General features: G+C 41.5%; 1 protein-coding gene and 1 pseudogene across 1 annotated transcript; both read left to right on the top strand.

Annotated features, from left to right (window-relative positions):
• Positions 1-3,413: 3,413 nt before the first annotated feature.
• Positions 3,414-3,532, top strand: LOC114685138 (annotated as a pseudogene).
• An 859-nt stretch (positions 3,533-4,391) lies between these two features.
• LOC114685129 (zinc finger protein 709-like) lies at positions 4,392-22,543 on the top strand. Its single transcript, XM_028859747.2, has 4 exons — positions 4,392-5,100; positions 18,112-18,238; positions 18,425-18,485; positions 19,286-22,543. Exons 1-4 carry the CDS (start codon positions 5,098-5,100, stop codon positions 21,300-21,302), a joined length of 2,208 nt encoding a protein of 735 aa, XP_028715580.1. The 5' UTR covers positions 4,392-5,097; the 3' UTR covers positions 21,303-22,543.
• Positions 22,544-23,125: the final 582 nt, after the last annotated feature.

The following is a 23,125-nucleotide window of genomic DNA, read 5'->3' as shown; positions in this document are numbered from 1 at the left end:
TGTCAGTTAGTCTGTGTAGGGTAAAAGGTTCGAGCTCACTTCTGGGTTTGAAAGTCCATCAAAACCCACCAATCACTGAGCTCAAAATCCCACCAATCCCTGAACTTGCCCCAAGGCCCTGTTGAAATTGAAATCCCACCAATTCTCACCAAGGAAATCTCCACCCTGGAAATCTCTGCCCCCAAGAAACCTCCTATAAGCCTGTCTCCTGCTCAGTTTCGTTGTATCTTCTTACTCCAGCAGAGGCAGCCGCTCTCTGGTGTTTCTTCCAATAAATCTCACGTGAGGTTTGTTGTGTTACATGACTTTCTGGCATTCCTTGACTCCTGACTGCCAGGATACCTTGTCCCCTCAGACCAGCAATGCTTGGAGGAAGCCTTTCCCCTCAGAGGTGTAACATTTACAGTCTGTGACTTCCACTGATTGTGGGCTGAGTAGGAAGGACACCCAGAGACTCAAAGGCTGGGAAATGATTGTGTGGGATCAGGCTTCCAGAGAAGTAGAATCTGGCTGGAATTGGCTGTGGGCAGTATGCGGACAGCCCTTACTGCCCTGGGGTGTGTAGCTTTATGGTGATATCTGGCCTACAGCTCTTCAAATCTGTCCCACTGCACATCTGTTTTAGACCCAGCCTGCTGGCCTCTTGGCAACCCCACACCTGAAACCTGCATCTCCTAGAGTGTGTAGAGATCACTGGAGCATCTTGGGCCACGTAACTGCAGAGCCATTTAACCAGGCCCTAGAGAGAAATGTTATGATGCTGATGCTGCATGGGAATTCCCTGGTTTTGTTGATCTTCCTGCCTCTGCCTTCTGTGTTACTGGGACTACAAATACCCAACTTCATGCCCAGCTACGGAGTAGCTTTAGGGTAAAACTGTTCTTGTCCTTTTTTATTTTGTTGTGTTTGTTTTGAAGCAGGGTCTTTTACAGCCTGGCCTGGACTCAAACTGTGGAGGAACTTCAAGTCCTGATTCACTGCTTCCCCATCCACGGACTGGAATTACAGGCTTGTGCCAAGACACCTAGCCATTTTGTTTTGTTTTGTTCAAAAGAGTCTTTCTATGAAGCTGAAGCTGGTAACCTGGTGCTTTCTTTGTGGCCGAGGTGGCAACAAACTGACCATTCTCTCATTGTTTCCCAGCAGTTTCCTCCTAGATGGAAACATTCTGTCCTGCAAGGCAGCTCCTTAAACCAGATGATTGAACCTCTCAAATAACTTCAGAGAGTCCATGAAAAAGATCAGATTCACTAGGCCCCAGCTTCCAAGAGTAAACAATAAACTTGCTCAGAATCACTCTCAGACAAGCCAAAATGGAGACTGTGAGACCAGAACAGCCAGCCACCTGGAAGAAGCAGCAACCAATGGAGCTGCCTGGAAGAGGCACTTGGAAAGAATGGATCTTGTCCAACATGTTAAGTTGCCTGCAGGCTGTACAGTGTGCCCCAGGTTTCCAGTTTTTGTGAGCCTCACCCATGCTGGGGTGATCTTTGGTTATGCAGCTGTCTTTGAGTTATTTCTGCTCTGGTTAGTAACCCCACACCTGTACTTCTGTAAGCAATCCCAATTAAACAGTTGGTTCACCAAGTAGGACTTCAGTGGTATCCGTACTTTCTGTGCTCCCTGTCTGGGGCAAGTAGGCATGTGTGTTGCATCTACCGAGGAAATAACACCTCTGTCACATGACACCTCTGTCTCTGTCTCCTGTCATTACCGCAACGAGTTTTCATTTCATTTAAGTGAGTTAGATTCATGAGTTCACAAAATGTGATTCAAATAGGCAGCTAACTTAATGTGTGTTTTCAAAATTGTTCTTTGATTAAAATGAAAACTTTGCTGTTCGTTGAAATTTGGTTTCTGGCCTCAAGGGTAGGTTCTGGGTGTCACATATTTTTCATGGTTCTATCTTTGTTTCTAATGGGAGAAAACTTACTCCTTTTCATTGTGGCATAATGCTTATTGATTTTGCATGCTAAGATAATCACAAGTGGCTTCTATTTGTATGTTACTCATAAGAGTATTTTCTTGTGAACTTTTAGTCTCCTTTTCTGATTTGTGATCTGATGTGTAGTTGTGACTCTTGTTGTTTTTTGTTTGCTTTCAGTAGTGAGATAGTTGTTAGATTTGAAGCACCTGTCCTAGCTACTTTTATTTTTTTCTTTCTCTTCTTTTCTTTCTTTTTTTTTTTTTCCTGTGAAGAGACACCATGACTACAACTCTTATAAAGGAAAACATTTAACTGGGACTGGCTTACAGTTCAGAGGTTTAGTTCATTATCCTCATGGCGGGAAGCATGGTAGCATGCAGGCAGACATGGTGCTGGATGGAGAAAGAGCTGAGAGTTCTACTTGATCCACAGGAACCAGGAAGTGACTATCATACTAGACAGACATGGCTTGAGCATTTAAGACCTCAAAGCCCACACCCCAGTGACTCGCTTCCTCTAACAAAGCCACACTCATTCCAAGGCCACACCTCCTAATAGTGACACCCCCTAATAGCCTATGGCAGCCATTTTCTTTCAAACCACCACAACACCATACCTGGTGATTGCTGTGTACATTCTAGCTATGTCAGTCAGTGTTTTCTAGTTCCTTGGCTTGTCAATCAAAAACAGCCTTCCAAACTTCCAACAACTCCTTGCCCCCATTTACTCAGAATTATCTATCTGCTTTTCTAGGTTCATCGTTGTTGCTATAATGATGGTTGGCTAATTTATAAAGCAGAAAACTTCCTTTTGCTACAGTTCTGAGAACTAGAAACTCCAAGATCAAGGCTATTGGTTCAGGGTTTGGTGGGAAGACCTGTCTCTGACTCCATGATATCACATGTTCTGGAGGAGGCAAATACTGAGCCTCACATGATGCAAGGCTAAAGAGCAAGTGAGCAAAATGAATGTAAGTCTCTTTCCATCCATTTTATGATTCATTTTTAAAATTTATGTGTGTGTGTGTGGGGGGGGGAGTATGCAGTTGTGCAGGTATGCAGGTGCCGTTAGAAGACAAAGGAGTACTCTGGTTTCAGATCCCCTGGAGTTGGAATTACAGGTGGTTGTGAGGTACCTGAAATGTATGCTGGGAACTAAACTCAGGTCCCTTGCAAGAGCAAGTACTTTTAACTGCTGAACCATCTTTCTAGCCCTCAGTACATTTTTTTTTTTCCCGGTTTTTCAAGACAGGTTTTCTCTGTGTAGCATTGGAGTCTATCCTGGAACTCACTCTAGACCAGACTGTAGGCCTCAAACTCATAGAGATCTGCCTGCCTCTGTGTCCAGAGTGCTGGGATCAAAGGCGTGCGCCACCAGCGCCCAGCTGCCCTCAGTACATTTATGAGGTTCCAAATCCTTTCCCTAAGTGTGAAAACTTAATTTTTTACTGTTTTATTTATGTGTTTATTTTGTATATGTAGGAGTAGGGCACGGCCATACCACCCTGAATGTGCCCGATCTCATCTGATCTCAGAAGCTAAGCAGGGTCGAGCCTGGTTAGTACTTGGATGGGAGACCGCCTGGGAATACCAGGTGCTGTAGGCTTAAAAAAAAAAAAAAAGAAAGAAAGAAAAAGAAAAAAAAAGGAAGAAAGAAAAAGAAAAAAAAAGAAAGAAAAGGAAAAGGAATAGGGCATGCAACAGATTCTCAAGAAGCCCAGGTTAGCTTTGAACTTGCTACATATTTGACACTAGCCTCCAGTTCCTGATGCTAGTGTCTCCAACTCCCACCTCCCCAAGTACTGCAATTTTAGATGGGAGCCACCATGCCTGGCTCCAAGGCTTCTTTTGTTTAGAAATTCTAATTGGGTTCTGGAGAAAGGGCTCAGCAGTTAAGAGTACTTAGTGCTTTTGCAGAGGACCGCAGTTCCCTCTCAGGCACCCTTGTTGGACGGCTCACAACTTCTGTCACTCCAGCTCTAGATCTGATGCTTTCTGCTGCCTCTGCAGGTACCTGCCTTTACAAGTACATTTCTACACTCAGATACATGTAATTAAAAATAAAATAAAAGCATCATTGTCAACCTCATCAACATCATGTAGTATGTGGTGGGATGTGTGCCACAGTGTGCACATGGAGATCAGAGGACAACTTTTGTGGAGACAGTTCTCTCTTTCCACTGTTACCTGGATTCTGGGGATCAAACACAGGTCAACTTTCATGGCAAGCACCTTTACCTGCTGAGCCATGTCGCCATCCCTAATAGACGTTTCAAAAACAATAGTATGCCCATGCCTTCGTGTGAAGGCATTGAGAGCCAAGAAGCCTGGGAACCTGAGGTGGGGTCGCTTAAGACCATTGGAAATATCGGATGTTTACATCACAATTCACAACAGTAGCAAAATCACAGTTATGAAGTAGCAATAAAAATAATTTTATGTTTGGGGTCACCACAACATGAGGAACTGTAGTCAAAGGTCGCAGCATTAGGAAGGTTGAGAACCACTGCTCTAGAACTTCTACGATTAATTTCTTTCCTGGACCGTGTATGTTTCCTTTACTTCCTGAGTCTTATGATCCTCCCTCCAGAAGAGAATATTTTAATTCAAATGAAGTTTGAATTAAACTACATAACATCAGGGATTGTCTTAGAGTCATGGAGTAAAGAATTCCCTAAGCAGACTTCTGACCTCATTTCCAGTAGGAAGAAGAGGAAAGGGCCAGTAAAGATAGGAAACTGAGAGACTACTAGTCTACTCTGGAGAGTCAGGGACCAGTTCTGTTTAAATTCTACTAATTCCCAGTCTAAGACACATATGAACCAGGTGAAAAGGCCTGCGGAATAGCTTGCTAAGGTGCTGATGCTCTGATCTGTTTGTGCACAGACTCCAGCTGGTTGAAGGAGCCTTTCGGCAGCCTTTCAGGGTCCAGAGGGCGGGTCCTGAATCATTAGCGAATGAGAGGCGCTAGAGCTGTGCAAATCATCCAATCCTTCGTCTGTAGGAGGAGGAGCCCCGCCTTAAACAGAGGTGCGGGCCTTTTTTACATCGCCATTATCCTTACCCAGTGTATGCAGCTCAAATACTCCAGGGACGAAACCTCTGCCACGCTGTGAACCTGTTTGGGTCCTTGTTACTTTGAGGAGGACCATAGACAATCGGAAGCTGGAAATGGTAGGTGTTGGGTCGAGTGCCGGAGGCTGGAAGGACAGTATAGTCAGGTTACCAGCGTCCTTAGGCTCCTCCTCCCCCGAGGCTACAGAGCCCTTAGTGCTGTCCCTGGGCGGGGCGGGGCTCTACACGGGTCCTTGCCAGGTTCTTCTCTTGTGGCCCAGAGGGTGAAGGGAGACTACTTCTGTGTGGGTTCTGCACCGAAGAAGCCAGGCTCCCGCCCTCTCTGCGTTCTGCCCAGAGCAGATCAGATTGTCTTGAAGTTGTTTAACATGCAAAGCAGGGACTCCTGACCTCAGCCCCGTGTTCTCCGTATGGGTTTTCCTAGCTGATTCAGTCTGTGTCTTTCTGGATTGAATATTGCGGACCAAGATGAGTGCCATCTGCTTATAGCCTTATTGCTGACGTCCTGAGATGGTCTGGACCATAGCACTGCCACAAAAAGGAATAGGGTGCAGGTTGATATGGGGAGGTTGATCAAAAGGATGAAAATACAGCAGTCATCTACCACTCCTAAGCATATATCTGTATTCTATAACAGAATTACTTTCAGATTCTTGTTTATTACTGCTTTATGCACAATAACAAGGAAATAATTCAAATTCAATGGGTTAAAAAGTGAGGTATACATCCCATTATGACATGTAATTTTATTCAGCCATAAAAGAAAATAAAAATTTTTAGGACAAATGGATGATCTGCAAATTATTATTGAGGCATCCCAGACTCCAGCAAATACCACGTTTCTCGCCCATATTTGGACTCAAACTTCAAGTTTTTGTAAATGTGTTTGTATGCTAGAGTGAGCGTGGGTACAGGTTCTAAAATGAGAAAGAAGACCATGTCAGGTCGGGGTAAGGAAGCAGATGAAGTGGTTCACAGAATCCATGAGACATGAAGGTGAAAAAGGGACTGGGCCATTTTACCCATCCATACCTGCTTTTGCCCAGCTTTACCAACTCAATGACACCACAAACTATAAGGGGAACCCTATCTAACTCCAGTAACTACCTCATTTTGATTTTACTGGGGATGATGGTGCAGAAGAGAAAAGTGAGGTAGGAGAATCAAAACAAAATGTGTATGAAAATGTCATACTGTGCACTAATGTCACTCTGTGCACTAATTTTAAAAAATAAAGGAATGCATTGAGTTCAGGAAAGGCTTAGTCACATCAGCTTTTATGTCAGACCCACGAGAGGTAACCCATTAACTCATGCATTGCCGTGGGATATCTTTCTGTATGCTGTGACTATGTGTTGTTCTGATTGGTTGATAAATAAAGCTGTTTGGCCAATGGTGAGGCTGAATAAGGTTAGGCGGTACATTCCAACTGGAGAGACAGGAAGAAGAAAGGCAGAGGGGAGAGAGACGCCAGCATCACCAGTACCGCCAGGAGAAGCAAGATGTGAAAAACTGATAAGCCACGGCTACGTGGCAACTTATAGATTATGAACTATATAGAAATGGGTCAAGTTATAAGAGCTAACTAGCAAGAAGCCTGCCATAGGCCATGCAATTGGTAATTAAGCCTCTGAATGATTATTTTATAAACGGCTGTGGGACCTTGGGGCCAGATGAGACCAGAGAAACTATCGGGCTACAATGCACGAAATGAACCTAGTAGTTCATTAATGGGGACTGAGTTGAAATCCTCTTGAGAAGTTTCACCTTGCTCCTCCTTTTGAATAAAAACTATTCCTATGTTATTAATTACTTTAGTCTTTGTGTTGGCTCATCTTATGTCAGCTGGACAAACAAACTAGACTTCTCTGAAAGGAAGGAACTTGACCGGAGAAAAATGCCTCCTTAGGATCCAACTGTAAGGCATTTCTTAATTAGCGATTAGTTGGGGAGGGCCCAGCCCATTGTGTGAGGTGCCATCTCCGGGATGGTGGTCCAGGGTTCTAGAAGAAAGCAGGCTGAGTAAGCCATGTGAAACAAGCCAGTAAGCAACACCCCTCCATGGCCTTTTCATCCGCTCTTGCCTCCAGGTTCCTGCTCTGTTCGAGTGCCTGCTGTCACTTCCTTCAGTGATGAACAGCAACGTGGAAGTGTAAACCACGCAAACCTGTTCCCCCACAGCTTGCTTTTTGGTCATGGTGTTTTGTCAAAGCAATAGAAACCTTAACTAAGACAGTCTGCATATGCGTGTGTATGTGTGTAGGCACGTGCATGCCATGACATATAGAGGTCAGAGGACAACTTGCCGATGTTGGTTCTTTCCTTCTGTCTTGTGAGTCTGAGGGATTGAACCTATGTCCTCAGGTTTGGTAGTAGGTGCTTTATGTCCAGTGAGTCGTCTCCCCTGCTTAAGTCTCACCTCTTTATGTTTGTTTGGCTTTTTTTTTTTTTTTTTTTTTTTTTTTTTTTTTTTAAGAGACAAGGTTTCTTTCTCTGTGTAATAGCCTTGGTGGTCCTGGAACTCATTCTGTAGACCAGGCTGTCCTGGAACTCACAGAGATCTGCCTGCCTCTGCCTCCTGAGTGCTGGGATTAAAGGCATGCATTACCACCACCAGGTTTAGGTCCCACCTCTTAAAATTTCCTAGTGGGTGTTAAATTCCCAGCTTAGTTTGACAGGGTACAAGATATATTCAAATCACAGCAAAAGACCTGTAAGTTAAATCCCCGAATTTCCATGTATCTTTCCACATGCCCAAACACCACCTTCCTAATTTAAAGCAAAAATATTTGATTCACATTCCTTACTATAGTTGTCATTTTTTCATAAGCCAGGAAATAAGTCCATCTTTTAAATGGGAGGAGAGCAGATGCCTGACACACTCATGGAAACTGTCTTTGTGCCTCTTTTTAGCTCCCATAACTACAGACATATATCTTTATCTTTATGTGTGTAGATGTTTTGACTGCATGCACGTCTCTTGTCCTGTGAATATGGTGCCAGTGGAGGCCAGAGAGGGCATCAAATCCCCTGCAACTGGAGCTACAGATGATTGTCAGCCACCTGGTACATCCTCCAGAAGAACAGCCAGGACTCATACCTGCTGGGCATCTCTCCAGCTCTAACTATAGACATCTTATCAGAATGCCTTTGGGTTGAGGTTCTGTCTTGAAAATTTTATGGGCTGATATATCTTCAATATAACTTCCTGTTCTTTTTCTAGCCCTAGGTTTTAGAATTGTCAAACAGTGGTGACCCAAGATGCCAATAGTGTTCAAGTTTTTTGGAGTGAATATCTGTGAATATTAGCATAGAGCTACTGGACCTTTCAGGTGTTCATTGGGATGCACTGGGATGCACTGGGACTAGGAGAAACCTTGTACATCCTTGTGACCTTACAGCTTCCTTTTCCTAACAGAAATTTGATTTTTTTTTTTTTTTTTTTTTTGGGATACTTGTAGGTGGTCTACTAGTTAGATACTAGTATTGAGAAGACAGGTAGGAATGATTCTACCTTCTAAATTCTCTTCTGAAGGGAGAAAAACAATCTCAGAGGACAAGAAAATTGACCACATTAAAGGCAATGCCAGGCCCTGGCCAGCCCAGTTTATATTGGGCACACAGCACTCAAACAGGAGTGTACAACCTTTAAACATTGCAACATGATGTCGTCATCTCTGCAGTTCACGTTTTAGAACTGTGCAAGCATAGCAGCAACAGAAATCTCCATGTTTTGGGAAGTTTCGATTCCGTGTTACATCCAGAGCCCTCCTCGGTTGCATATGGCCGTATGTGGCCTGCGAGACACACGTTGGATGCCTGGTCGTGATGGGCATTGAATACTGCAGTGAACAGGATGGATGGGGTCAGGAGCATCCTAGGTAATATTGTGACTTCTCTTAGAACCCTAGTCAGACTGGGCTGGATGACGAACGCCTGTGATCTCCGTGTGAGGGAGGTGGAGGTGGGGCACTCAGAAGGTCAACACTAGTCTGAGATGCATGACATTCTGTTGTTAGCAAATAAACCAAAACAAAACGCCAAAACTTGAGTCAGACATGCCTGACTTCTAATCCAAAATTGACCTGGCCTTAATTTGTTTCATCATAACAGTCCATTAAGCCCTTTTCTTTTTTCCCACCCACCTTCCTTTCTTTCTTGGATTGATTTTTTTTTCTTTTTTCTTTTTTCAAGACAGGGTTTTTCTGTGTAGTTTTGGAGCCTGTCCTGGAACTTGCTCTGTAGACCAGGCTGGCCTCGAACTCACAGAGATCTGCCTGCCTCTGCCTACCAAGTGCTGGGATTAAAGTTGTGTGCCACCACCGCCCGGCATTTGGATTGTTTTTTTTTTTTTTTCCTTGTTTATCTATTTGAGACAAAAAATCTTGCTCTCTAGCCTAGGCTGGCATAGAATTCACTCTGGAGCTCAGGCTGGCCTTGAACTTATAACATCTTCCGCTTCCACCACTAGAGTGCTGAAATTACAGGTGTGCCCCACCACACCTGCCTTCTTCAGTTTTCTTTCTTTTTTTGTTTTTTCAAGACCGGGCTTCTCTGTGTAGCTCTGGCTGTCCTAGAATTCTCTCTGTAGACCAGGCTGGTCTGGAACTCATGGAGATCCACCTGCCTCTGCCTCAAGTGCTGGGAATACAGGTGTGCGCCACCACTGCCTGGTCAGCTTCTTCAGTTTTCATAACAACTTCAAACATAAGTTCCAAAGAGACACTCGGATTTTAGGGGAACATTTAAATAGCTAAGTTTATGTTACATTTGTTAATTTATTATTATTGTTGTTGTTGTTATGCACCTCATTCTTTCTTGTGTTTTAAATATGTTATTGATTTTTTGAGAAATTCTTACATGCATATAGTACATGTAGATCATCACTCTCTACTCTTCCCCATAACTCCTCTCAGATCTGCTCCAACCCTACCAACTTCCACCTTTGTATTTGTCCTCTTTTTTTTGATAACCTGTTTGATTCCAATTTAGTGGCCTTTTAACTAATAGATATGGGACAACCCACTGGAGAGTAGTTAACTTACTAGGAGCTATATTCTTTTTTTGTTTTTTTACATTTTATTTTATTTTTTATTTTTTCACTTTACATATCAACCACAGTTCTCCCTCTCTCCCCTTTTCCCAACACCCCCCCCCACCTCTCCCTGACCCCATCCTCCATCCACTCCTCATAGCGGTTAAGGCCTCCCTTGGGTAGTTAACACAGGTAGCATACCAAGCTGGGGGAGGTTAAAGCCCCTCCTCACTGGATCAATGCTGAGCAAAGAATCCTACCATAGGGAATGGACTCTAAAAAACCAGTTCATATACCCGGGATAAGTCCTGGTCTCCCTGCCAGGGGCCCCACGAACAGATCAAGCCGCACAACTGCTACCCACATTCAGAAGGCCTAGTTCAGTCCCATGCAGGCTTCCCAGCTCAATCCTGAGTCCGTGAGCTCCCACTAGCTTGGGTCAGCTGGTTTTGTTGTTTTTTCCATCATGATCTTGACCCCTCCTTTCTCCTATAATCCATCCTTCCTCTCTTCAACTGATCTCCAGGAGCTCGGCCAAGTGCTTGGCTGGGTCTCTGCATCTGCTTCCATGAGTCTCTGGATGTAGGTTCTATGATGAAAATTAGGGTAGTCACCAATCTGACAACAAGGGAAGGCTAGTTCAGGCACCCTCTCCATTATTGCTAGGAGTCTTAGTTGGGGTCATCATTGTGGGTTCCTGGGGATTTCCCTAGCACCAGCTTCCTCCCTAACCCAGTAATGGCTTCCTCTGTCAAGATAGCTCTTTCATTTAGGAGCTATGTTCTTAAAAAATTTTTTTTCCTTCTTCAGAAGCCATCAACTATCAATAACTCCTCATCTAGGGGTAACAGCCAATGAACACTTCCTGTCTCCATGTCAGAGTGTTGATTGCTTGATCCTGGACAGATCTTGTGCAGGCAACCACAGCTGCTGTGAGTCCATGAGTGCAGTGGTCTGTTGTGTCCAGGGGACACTGTTTTACTCTGGTCTTCTCCTACTTCTGACTCTTAGGACTTTCAGCTCTTCTTCATGGTAGTCCTTAAGCCATACTGGGGAGAGGGGTTGTAGTGATATGCTGTAGGCACCCCGTTGGTGGCTGAGTGCTCTGCAGACACTTATTCTTGGTATCTTCACCAGTTGTGAGTTTCTGCACTCAACTGATAGTCACTGAACAGAGAGACTTCTCTAATGAGGTCTGAGAGATTCACTAATGTATAGGAATAGAGGTATAAATTTAGAGGGAGTTTTGTATGGTCATATCATCCTTTTTATATATTTAAATGTATGTGTGTATGTCTGTACGTGCGTGTGTGTACGTGCACACACTCATACCACAGTGTGCATGTGGAAGTCAGAGGAGCTAGCAGGAGTTGGCTTTGCCATTGTATGATGTGGGCTTCAGGGCACCAAGGATTGATCGTAGGTTATCAGGTTTAGTAGTGGCAAGCACCCAGACCTACTGAACTGCTTCACCAGCTCGCATTTGTTTTTCAGTTTACCTGTTTGTTTTGTTTTTTCTTGTCATAGTATGTTACATTTCTTGGTCTTTTTTTTTTTTAGGGTGACTTCAAATGGAGTTTTAGGACTCAGCCTTCAGAATGCTACTGAAAATAAAAATCTTAGAAACAAGTAAAATTAGGGCCTGGAGAGATGGCTCAGCAGTTAAGAGCACTGACTGCTCTTCCAAAGGACCGGGTTCAATTTCTAGTGCCAATATGGTAGCTCACAATTGTCTGTAACTCCAGTTCCAGGGGCCCTGACATATTTATACAGACATACATGCAGGCAAAACATCAATGCACAGAAATAAAAAGAAACTATACACCCACACACACCCATACACACAAAATCAAAATGTTAAAAAAACAAAAACAAAAACAAATAAGTCGGGCAGTGGTAGTGTAAGCCTTTAATCCCAGCACTCATGAGGCAGAGCCAGGCAGATCTCCGTGAGTTCGAGGCCAGCCTGGTCTACAGAGCAAGATCCAGGACAGGCACCAAAACTACACAGAGAAACCTTATCTCAAAAAAAAAAAATAGGGAAAATTATTTTTCGATGATGGTCAAGCGGATAAATATATTTTTGGATGACAGTGAGGTAGATGTAATGGTGAATTATAAAATTTTCTAAAACATTCTAGGGTAAGACACTTGGCTGCTAACTAATTTTCTCCCTTTTGATGCTTGGTTTTGCAGGTAGTATAGACAAATCTTTATCATTAATACATTTAAAAATTAATCATTAATACATAAAAATACATAAAAAATAAATTATTAAATTTATCATTGTCCTTTTAACGTGTTTGAATGTTTTGGCTATGTATATGTCTGTGCACCTGATGACCTTGGAGGCTAGAACATGGCACTGCAGTTCCTACAACTGGAGTTACAAATTTTTGTGAGCTGCTATATAGATGATGGAAATTGAACCTGAGTTCTCCAGAACAGCAGTCGGTGTCCTTAACCACTGAGCTATCACTCCAGCCCCTATTGTTAATAATTTGTAATAAATTAATTAATTGAGACAGGGTTTCTCTATGTTAGTAGTTCTCAACCTGTGAGTTACAACCTCTTTTGGGGGTTGAATGACCCTTTCACAGGAGTTCATTAAGACCCTCAGAAAACACAGATATTGATATTATGATTCATAACACTAGCAAAATTACAGTTATGAAGTGGCAATGAAAATTTTATGGTTGGGGGTCACCACAACATGAGGAACTGTATTAAAGGGTCACAGCATTACAAAGGTGTAGCCTTGGTTGAATTCACTATGTGAATTCCAATTATTACCAATTATTAACATCTAGATCAGGTGTTTCTAAGTTGTAGGCCTCTTACTCAAAGATTTGAAATAAAGTCTCACACAGAGATCAAAAGTAGTAAGGTGACTTTATTCTAAGCAACACCATAGTACCATTTTGTTACATTGTCTAGAGGGACAGACAGCAGGCCGCCTGAATGAAAACGTAATTAGAAGTTTGGGGCTTCCTATATACGGTTTAAGAGAAGGAGGAGTTTGGTTGTGAATGGGTGGAGTGAGGATAGATCCCTGCTTTGGTTGACAGGCCTAGATGAGGTGGATCTTTGCCCACTGTGCATGTCTCTTTTCACCGTGCGTCTCACTTTAATAATGTGCATACCCAATTATGCATAGGTGGAAGATGGGAAGTAGAAGATTCTCCCTAAAAGTTCACTCAGAAGACACAGTTTGTCTTACTGCACATGTACCGAAAATCAGTTTAGGCCAGACTGGACCCATGGTTCTTGGATGTGTTCGAGAGTGTTTGAATAGAAATGGCTCTTGAGGATTGCTGACGGTAACTTGTTTCCATCATTTAAAGCAGATATAACTATGTATCTCAATGTAGATAGAGGCCTCAGGCTAACAGGCTGTTCCGTACATTGTTTGATGAGCTGTTAGAGTATGTACAGGTAATGAGTTCAGCTTGTCATGTTCATCATTAGAGGAAGTGTATGTACATGGCCCCAACGAAATAGAGTCCCGGGTTGCTAAACTACCCTATGCTTGCCTGCCTCAGGATGACCTCAAACTTGTGATCTTTCTGTCTTTGCCTCCAGAATATTAGTAGAACAAGTACACACAACCATGAGAAGTTTTTAAAAGGACTGACATCTTTATTGTCTAGAAGAAATAGGTATTTGTGCTTTACTTTTATATTTTTGAGAGGGTATTTTCTGTGTAGCCAAGGCTCATCTGGAATTTGATTTGTGGACCAACTTGCCCTCAGTCTTGTGGCAGTCTTCCCGTTTCTGCATCCTGAGTGCTAGTGTTAGAGGAGTTTGCTACCATGGCTGGTGTACTTGTTAAGCAACAATTTCTGTTTGTCTTACAATTTCCCCTACATACATACATACATATATATATATACATATATGTATATATCTACACATATATATGTGTATGTATATGTATATAAACACTGAATCTGAGATTCAATTTTACTGAAATCTTCAAATCCTAGCTATTTTCTCTTTTACGTAATTGCCTAGGGCCAAGGAGATGGCTCCGTGAGTAAACCACTTGCCATGCAAGTGTTAGGACCTAAGTTTGACTCCTCAGAACTTATTTAAATTCCAGATGTGGTAGTACACACCTGTACTCCCAGTGTTCCTGTGATGAGATGAGAGGTGGAGACAGGAAAATCCTCTGAAGCTGTTGGGCCAGCTGACCTGGGCAGGCACAACAGTGACCAATAGAGATCTGACCTCAAACAAAGTGGGAGGTGAACATCTGAGGTCCTTCTCTGACACACACAGAAAACATGGGCCAGTGATATGGCTAAGTGGGTAAAGGTGCTTGTAGACAAGCTTGATGACTCAATGCTTTCATCCCTGGAATCCACATGATGGAGAGAATTGACTTCTCACAGGAAGAGGATCCCTTGGTAATGAGACACTGGAGAACTAGGATTCATATACATGTGCCCGTAGGTTGGAATTCAAGGGAGAAGTATCTATTTTTCTGAGGTTGTACTGGTTATTCCAAGAGCTGTATCTACACATTGTCTTCCCCTCTCTCCTCTTTTTCCTCCTCTTCATTTTCTGTAAAAGATTTGCTTTTATTCATGTGTGCATATGTGTGGGTATGTGCTCAAGAATGCAGGTGCTGAAAACTGAACTTTGGTCCTCTAGAAGAGGAGAAAGTTCTTAATCAATGGAGTTATCTCTCCAGCCCATACACATTGGTTTTGTTTTGTTTTTAAATGTTGACCAGGGTAGGGCCTAACTTTACCTGAATGTATGGAAATAGCAGTCTGCAGGGTCTTTAGGTTTGGTATATCATGGGTTAGGCAGTTAAAGCCTTTACTGTCTAGGAAAAACAAGAAAAGGAGGCAAAACCAGACCTTAGACTAGAGAGTATTATCCCTTGAGATCAGCCCATTCTCAGGCTGTCAATAAAGAAGGGCTGTGTGCTGGCTCAGGCAGAGGGTGGATCAAAAACCCAGCTTCTGAAAGAGAGCTTTAAGGAAAGTCTCCTTAATGAGTTTCCCAAGCCCGGTGTATTGGAACCTGCTTGTAATCTGAGGCAGGAGCATTGTCATGGGGTCATCCTAGATTAGACAGTTCTCTAGGCTAGTCTTTACCTGATTCATGCCCTGACTCCCTCCAAAAAAGTGTGATCTGCTACTAATCAGCTAAACTTTTCATATTTTTTTAGGCAAAAATTGGTATTCTGGAAAGTGTGTGTCTGGCCCTGGCCCAGTCTTAGGTTTGAAAAAGAGACATCATCTAAAAAGACATGGTATTTGGTTGTACTAGGTTCTTTCTTATGAATAGAAATAGATTGGCTGGCTAAGAGTTTATAAGAATTGTAAGACTTAAGTAATATTTAGCATCTCCAACTGTTTATTTTCAAATATAGTGAGGTGCCAGTTAGAATATAATTTGTGGGAATTGGAAGTCGTTAAGGTAGACTGTGAGGATATAACTCAGTTGGCAGAATACTTGTCTAGTATGCATGAAGCCCTGGATTGAATGAAGCGCTGAGTGTGGTGCTGCAGGCCTGTCATCCCAGTACTCTGGGGGTGGAGTGCAGGAGGATCAGAAGTTCAAGAACTACCTAGCAAGTTTGAGGCTGTGGTGGTGAACACCATGCTGCCAAGCCTGATGACCTGAGTTCAATCCCACATACCCAAATGGTGGAAGGCAAGAACCAACTCCTAGTTGTACTTTGACCTCCACACATGCTTGTGCCACATGCTCCCCCTCTGTGCAAATAAACAAATAAATAAATGTTCCTCCCTCCACTACAATTAGAAAGTCTATGGAAGATAGTCTGGGAGACACTTTGAGAACCTATTGCAGGTAAGAATTTTAGAGTTTGATGTTTTTTGAAGTATATAATAAAATTTAAAAATTAGTTGCCTTTGTCCTTGATTCAACTACAGAGAACTCAAAACCCTTAGAATTTCTGGAACAGTAGGAGTATCTGAATGTTTACCATAAGCTCCTTTCATATACTATCTGAATTCATGCTAATGAGGTTATTCACTGCCATCTGTCTATAATGTCTGGAAAAATAGATGGGGCATAGACGAACAAATGGATGCTTTGGCTTGGCATCTGTGGTAGAGATGTGTGTTGGTACTGAGCCCTCAGTCCTTCAGGACTTGGCTAACACTGGGTCTAGTCAGAATTGAGTTGTAGTACACCGATTATTTGAATGTTGATTGGTGTTCAGCAGAAACCAGACATTTTGTTCACAAGTGATGCTAGCAAAAGACCCAGTAAGTTAGGACTTTCAACTGACTCTGAGACTACCCAATTTCCTTTCTGGTTGCTGTGATAAAAAGACCCTGAAAAATTCAACTTAAAAGGGAAAGGTTTTTTGTTTGTTTTTAAGGACATCATCATAAAAGTAGAGCAGAAGTCTAACACATGCATATGGAAAGACATGTAATAGAGTTCATATACTGCACTTACCTTATTGTGTTATTTTCTTTGTTTTGAGGTTTGAACCCATAGCCCCACACATAATGTCAGTGCTTCACTGAGATGCATCCCCAGTCTCAAAGGGTTTCTTTTGTTTGACTAGATAAAGGTTTTGTTTTGATGTACTAAAGGTCTGCTTTGGGAAACAACTTTATAAATATATGTAAGAGATGATTTTTGGGGGGAGAACAGTGAGCTCTTGCTAACAATATTCTGATTATTTCTTGAGTCCTTTGACATTTTCCAGGAAGAGCTGGTATGTTTTCCTATTTGCATAGAGAATTCCTAAGTTTTTTTTTTGTTGTTTTGTTTTTAGCATTTAATACAGGGTTGACAGTTGAGATATTCGATACAGACTTACTAAAGTTGTTAACCTGTGCATTCACAGAACATGCCCTTGTTTTCCTTCATACAAAGTTGCCTCAAGAAGGGTTAAGCATTCTCTTTCTGAGGAGACCTTTAGGGATTCATAATCTGGAGATTATTTTGTCATCAAGATAGGCTCCTTCTGATAGGTATGTCAAAAACTTGCAAATATCTAGAGAAAACATCAATTAAAATATATTTTTATGCTTTGGCTTGGCATCTGTGGTAGAGATGTGTGTTGGAATAGCAGGCTGATTTTCCCGGGCTCATTCAGTCCATTCCAGTATCAGGTACCAGGTCCTGCAAAAGGTTTTAATTGGTGCTCAAGAATTTCTAAGAAGGCTGGTAAGATGGCTCTGTGGGTGAAGACACCAGCCTCCAAGTAGGCTGACTCACATTGTGGAAAGATAACCAGCTCCTAGACCTTTATATAAACACCTTAGCATATAAGCCAGAATAAACCAATAGATAATAGGTTTTTTTTGTTTTTGTTTTTTTGGTCATTGTTTGTTTTTGTTTTTGAGACAAGGTTCCTCTATATAGCCTTAGCTGTCCTGGAACTCACTCTGTAGACCAGGCTGGCCCAGAATTTCGAGATCCATCTGCCTCTGCCTTATGAGTGCTGGATTAAAGGCATACATCACTACCACCCAGCTCAAATAAATATTGAAAAAAAAAGAACAATGCAGCAGGGCTGGAGAGATGGCTCAGAGGTTAAGAGTACCAACTGCTCTTCCAGAGGTCCTGAGTTCAATTCCCAGCACCCACATGGTGGCTCACAACCATCTGTAATGAGATCTGGTGCCCTCTTCTGTATACATAATAAATAAATAAATCTTTAAAAAAAAAAAAAAAAGAACAATGCAGCAGGCTCAGTTTATAGTTACTAGGGTTCTCTAGCAATACAGTGGGTGCACACCCATATGTTATAGAATATACAAAGAGAAATTTTGGCCAATATACCATATTCTCTGTTATATCATGAAATGATCTAGAGTTTCATATTTTAGTATAATGCTGTAGTAAGTCAGTTATTTTTCTGGGCCTGCATTCAGAAATGGAACAGGACGACCAGAGCGTTGAAATTGACTACAGAAGTTTCTAGTGTTTGGCTGCTGCTGTCACTTTATGGTTCCAATCTAATGCGAGAATTTCTGTGTGGAGGTTGCCAGCATCATGTGACTTATGATCTGATTTAAATCACCAATGTTGTTACTTATACCCTTCTCTTGGAAATATGTGGCATATTTTAGGAGTCTGTGACCTTTGAGGATGTGGCGGTAAAGTTCAGTATGGAAGAGTGGACACTGCTGAGTCCTTCTCAAAAGAAGCTCTACAGAGATGTAATGCAGGAAACATTCAGGAACTTGGCTGCCGTAGGTAAGAATGAGGTCGCCTTATTATGTAATCAAGTACATCCTGTTCATCAGTGCACATTCATACGTTGTGGAATATACAAAGGGAAATTTTGGCCAATATACCAGATTATATCATGAAATTATCTAGAGTTTCATATTTTTGTATAATGCTATAGTAAGTCAGGTATTTTTCTGGGTCTGCATTTAGGAATGGAACAGGAAGACCAGAACTTTGAAAAAGACTACAGATGTTCCCAGAGAAATCCCAAGTAAGTTGCCCTCAAAAAATGAAGCAATATTCATCTTTGAATGAGAAGGAATTTTAAAGACAAACCAAATTATATAGAAGGTCCAAACCCTAATTAATGGACCTTCAGAAAATGATCTCTATAAATGCACATAGGTTGACTACTTATATTTAGAAAATCCCTGAACTCAACATATTTTTATATTTTAGATGTTCATAGCATGAAAATGTTGCTTTAAGGGATACTTATTTGTTACTATTATCTTTTTAAAGGCTTATTTTAAGTTACACATATACGCATAGGTGTGTGCATGTGACTGTAGGTGTCCACAGAAACCTGAATTGTCAGTTCACCCTGGATCTGGAGTTACAGGTGGTTGTGAGCAGTCTGATATGGGTGCTAAGAGCTGAACTCAGGTCCTATGGAGGAGCAGTATATGTTCTCAACTCCTGAGCTCTCCCTCTAGCCTCTTAATTATTGTTTTGGAGATAGGGTCTTGTATTGCCTAAGCTATCCTCAAACTGGTTATGACCCTGAACTTGGCCTTAGCCTCCCAGCCTTCACCTCCCAAGTGTTGGCATCATAGACTTGCCTTACCACTGGGGCACAGTTTGATAATCTGTCTCAAAAGACCTATGCACCTTAAAAAAAAAAAAAGACAAAAATCAAAACAATAGGAAAAAGTAGTTTTCTAGGAATACCACTATGATAATAATGACCTCAAGCCAACTGTACAATGTTCATCTGGGTGTGTTTAAAACTTCTTAGTGTATAAAATTTTTATTTTATTGGAAAATAATAATAAAACCTTGTTTTTTCAGAAGTCAAATGGGAAAAAATCTTTGTGAACATAATGAAGATAATCAACGTGTAGAAAATTTCAGCTGGATTCTAGATACTACTCTATATAAAGATAATCCTCTTAGATTCAAGCCATGTGAAAGGCATATGTGTAGAAATGTTCTCAATGGTCATTCATCCTTAAATGTGCCTATCCTAGTTCAATTTGGACACAAACCATATGAGTATCAGAAATATGCAAAGCAGCTGTATGAATGCAAGGAATGTACAAACAACTCCAGCTTCCCCCAGTGCCTTCCAATGCATAGGAGAACTGAAACTGAAGAGAAACTTTATGAAAGTAAACAATGTGGAAAAACTTTTAGTGATAATCCCTCCCAGATACTTGAAAGAATCCATGCTTCAAAGAAACCAGGTGAATGCAAACAGTATAGGAAAGAATTCAGGAACAATGTTACCGAAAGACAAATGGTAACACACAAGGGTGATAGTCCATGTAAGTGTAAGAAATGTACTAAAGATTTTGCCTATTCCACTTCACTTTTTATGCATTCAAGTTCTCATATTGGAGAGAAGGTATATGTGCGTAAACAATGTAATAAAGACTTCCCTAATCCTGATTACCTTGAATGCCATGAAAAGGTGCATCGTGAAGAAAGACCCTATGTTTGTAAGTACTGTGAGAAAACATTTACTCGTTCTGGTTCCTTGAGATGTCATGAAAGGATTCATACTGGAGAGAAACCATATTCATGTAAGCAATGTGGGAAAGCCTTTACTACACACACTTCTCTCCAGTGCCATGAGAAGATTCACACCGGAGAAAAACCTTATGAATGTAAACAATGTGGAAAATCTTTCATGCTCTACAGATATTTGCAAAGACATGAACGAATTCACAGTGGACAGAAACCCTATGAATGTAAGCAATGTGGTAAAGCTTTTTATGTTCACAGTGTTCTTCGATATCATCAAAGGATCCACAGTGGAGAGAAACCTTATGATTGTAAGCATTGTGGGAAAGCATTCACTCATTCCAATTATTTGAGATGCCATGAAAGGATTCACAGTGAAGAAAAGCCCTATGTATGTAAACAATGTGGTAAAGCCTTCACTACACACAATTCCCTTCATCACCATGAAAGGACTCACATTGGAGAGAAACCCTATGTATGTAAGCAATGTGGTAAAGCTTTCAGAACACAGAATTCCCTTTATCATCATGAAAGGACCCATACTGGAGAGAAACCCTATGGATGTAAACAATGTGGTAAAGCTTTCACATTGTGCAGGTCCTTACAAAGACATGAACGAATTCATAGTGGGGAGAAATCCTGTGGATGTAAGCACTGTGGGAAACTCTTTTCATGTTTGAGTGAGGTTCAAAGGCATGAACAGACTCACACTGGAATAAAGTCTTATATATGTAAACAATGTGGGAAAGCCTTCTCTAAAAATAGTTACCTTCAGTATCATGAAAAGATTCATAGTGGAGAGAAACCTTGTGTATGTAAGCAGTGTGGAAAAGTGTTCACTTTTTACAGTTCTCTTCAACGCCATGAAAGAACTCACAATGGAGAGAAACCTTATGTATGTAAGCCATGTGGGAAAGCATTTACTTTTTCCAGTTCCCTTCAGCGTCATGAAAGGATTCACAGTGGAGAGAAACCCTATATATGTAGGCACTGTGGGAAAGCCTTTCCTTCTTTGAATCAGGTTCAGAGACATGAGCAAACACACAGTACAGTTAAACCCTTTGTATGTAATCAGTGTGGTAAAGCCTTTACTCTACATAGTTCCCTTCGGGACCACGAGAGGGTCCATAGTGGAGAGAAACCATATATATGCAAGCAATGTGGTAAAGCCTTCACTTATCACAGTTCCCTTTGGTACCATGAAAAGATTCATAGTGGAGAGAAACCTTATACATGTAAGCAATGTGGAAAAGCATTCTTGCAGTGCAGTTCCTTGCAAAGACATGAACGAATTCACTCTGAAGTGAAACCCTGTGCAGAAGAGTGTGAACCTGTTAATTAGAGAAGCCCTATAAAGAGTTTAGATGGCCATTTTGGTTGGAGTGTGGAAGGTCAAAATGCCAATAGAAATGCAGAAAATAAAGAATGCTCATTAGGTTTCAGAAAAGAATGAGTGCTCTATTGAGAAATGGACTATGCATATTTCATTTTGACAAATAATCTGGTTTCATTCTGCCCATGTCTAAAGAATTTGAGTGAGGTTTAATTAAAGGACATTTTACTAGATCAAGGCAATTTGAAGACAGTGTAGTATTCAGTGTGTCATGGTTATTGCTCACCACTCTTTCCTGGGTTTGCAGAGAGATGGAGAGGAAGGGATAGAGATGTAAAAATTGTCTAGTTTGTTGAGAAAATCATAAGTGAATTTAATGCTGCACAAAAGGAATGCATGGTGGGGGCTGTGATTGTTAAAAAGATTAGCACAGCTAAGAATAAAGCATGCATTTTGCACTGGGACAATAGGAAGGATACATTGAGGGCATAGTCCTCCCATTGAAGACTCTAGCTTGTAAGTGTATAAAATTGTTTGAAAGGAGAGACTGAAGTGATCTCTTGTTCAAAATTGCCTAGGGAAGTATTTTTTTTCCCCTGGATCAACCACTAAGACACATGGGCTATTTCAGGTCCACTCAAAAGGGGCCAGTCTACATCTCCAGCCAGCATTAGAACTTGACAGCATCCTTCATGCAAAATGCAAGACCAGACCTGAGTTATGGAAGCTTGCTCCAAGCCCACTAAGGCCAGATGATATGTATCACATTTAGATTGCCTGCAAGGAAAGCAATGTGTAGCACATTCAAATTTTATGAAAGGATGTCCCGAGAGGGCTCCTTTCATTGTTGTGAAGCTGTGAAGGTGAGCCTTGTGTTACAGCAGAGATTCTAGGAAATGCCAGGACCATGCTTAGTCTGTTAAGGAGGTAGGGAGTAGAACCAGTCTAGTGCAATGGGTGCTGCAGGGTACAGAAATGGAGGAGTGGGTTTACAGAAGGCTAATGGAGCTCAGATGATATCAACAATAGCTCTACATGCTGACAAAGATCTTCAGGATTTGGTGATTGTGTTTCTGGGTTTTGGCCTTGCTTTTGGCACAGTCTTTTCTCTGATATATTCTCAGTTCTCCCTTTTGGAGTGGAAATGTTTATTACATAGCATTGTATATTCAGCTTTGTAACCTCTCTTGATTTTCTAAGGGCTCACAGTTCCAAGATTGCCCTGAGTCTCAAAAAAAAAAAAAAAAAAATTGGACTTTGGACCATACAGTGTTTAAAGTATTAAGACTGTGGGGACTTTTGAAGTTGGAATGGATTATTTTTGCTTTATGAGATGGCCACAAACCTTTGAGGGCCAGGGATAGAACAGTATGGTGAAAAAGGATGGTTCTGGGCATCAGTTTTAGAGGTAAACTTGCTGATGGCTAATTTTTTTTTGTCAACCTGGCTGGATTTATAATCACCTAAGAAACAAACAAAAACACTTGTGGCCCATCCAGAGATATGTAACTGATAAGGGAAGACCCACTTTGGGTCTCATCTCATGGCTTGGGGCCCAGACTGAATAAATACTGAGAAAGGAGTAAACTAACAGAGCACCAGGATTTGTCTTCCAGCTCACCACCATGCCTTCCCTGCTAAAATGAACCATTTTTTAAAGATAAGATAAGCATTTATGTAAGTTGTTTTTGTATGGTATTTTGTCATGGCATCAAGAAGAATAACTTCTACACCCTGTGAATACTATCAATATGGGCATCCTTTATCATGAAACAAATTGTTCATGGTCTAAAGAAACCTCCTTCTATCCTGCAAACTATGCAAGAAAGCCT

The sequence above is a fragment of the Peromyscus leucopus genome, chromosome 22 (assembly GCF_004664715.2).
Source record: "Peromyscus leucopus breed LL Stock chromosome 22, UCI_PerLeu_2.1, whole genome shotgun sequence".
In the NCBI taxonomy this organism is placed as follows: Eukaryota; Metazoa; Chordata; class Mammalia; order Rodentia; family Cricetidae; genus Peromyscus; species Peromyscus leucopus.
This window is presented reverse-complemented; position numbering and strand designations above follow the sequence as displayed.

Excerpts from the sequence above, each read along its gene's own strand:
- LOC114685129 (XM_028859747.2), top strand. Across the intron at positions 18,239-18,424 it reads CAGGAACTTGGCTGCCGTAG|GAATGGAACAGGAAGACCAG; the intron begins GTAAGAATGAGG and ends GTCTGCATTTAG. Across the intron at positions 18,486-19,285 it reads TGTTCCCAGAGAAATCCCAA|AAGTCAAATGGGAAAAAATC; the intron begins GTAAGTTGCCCT and ends TTGTTTTTTCAG.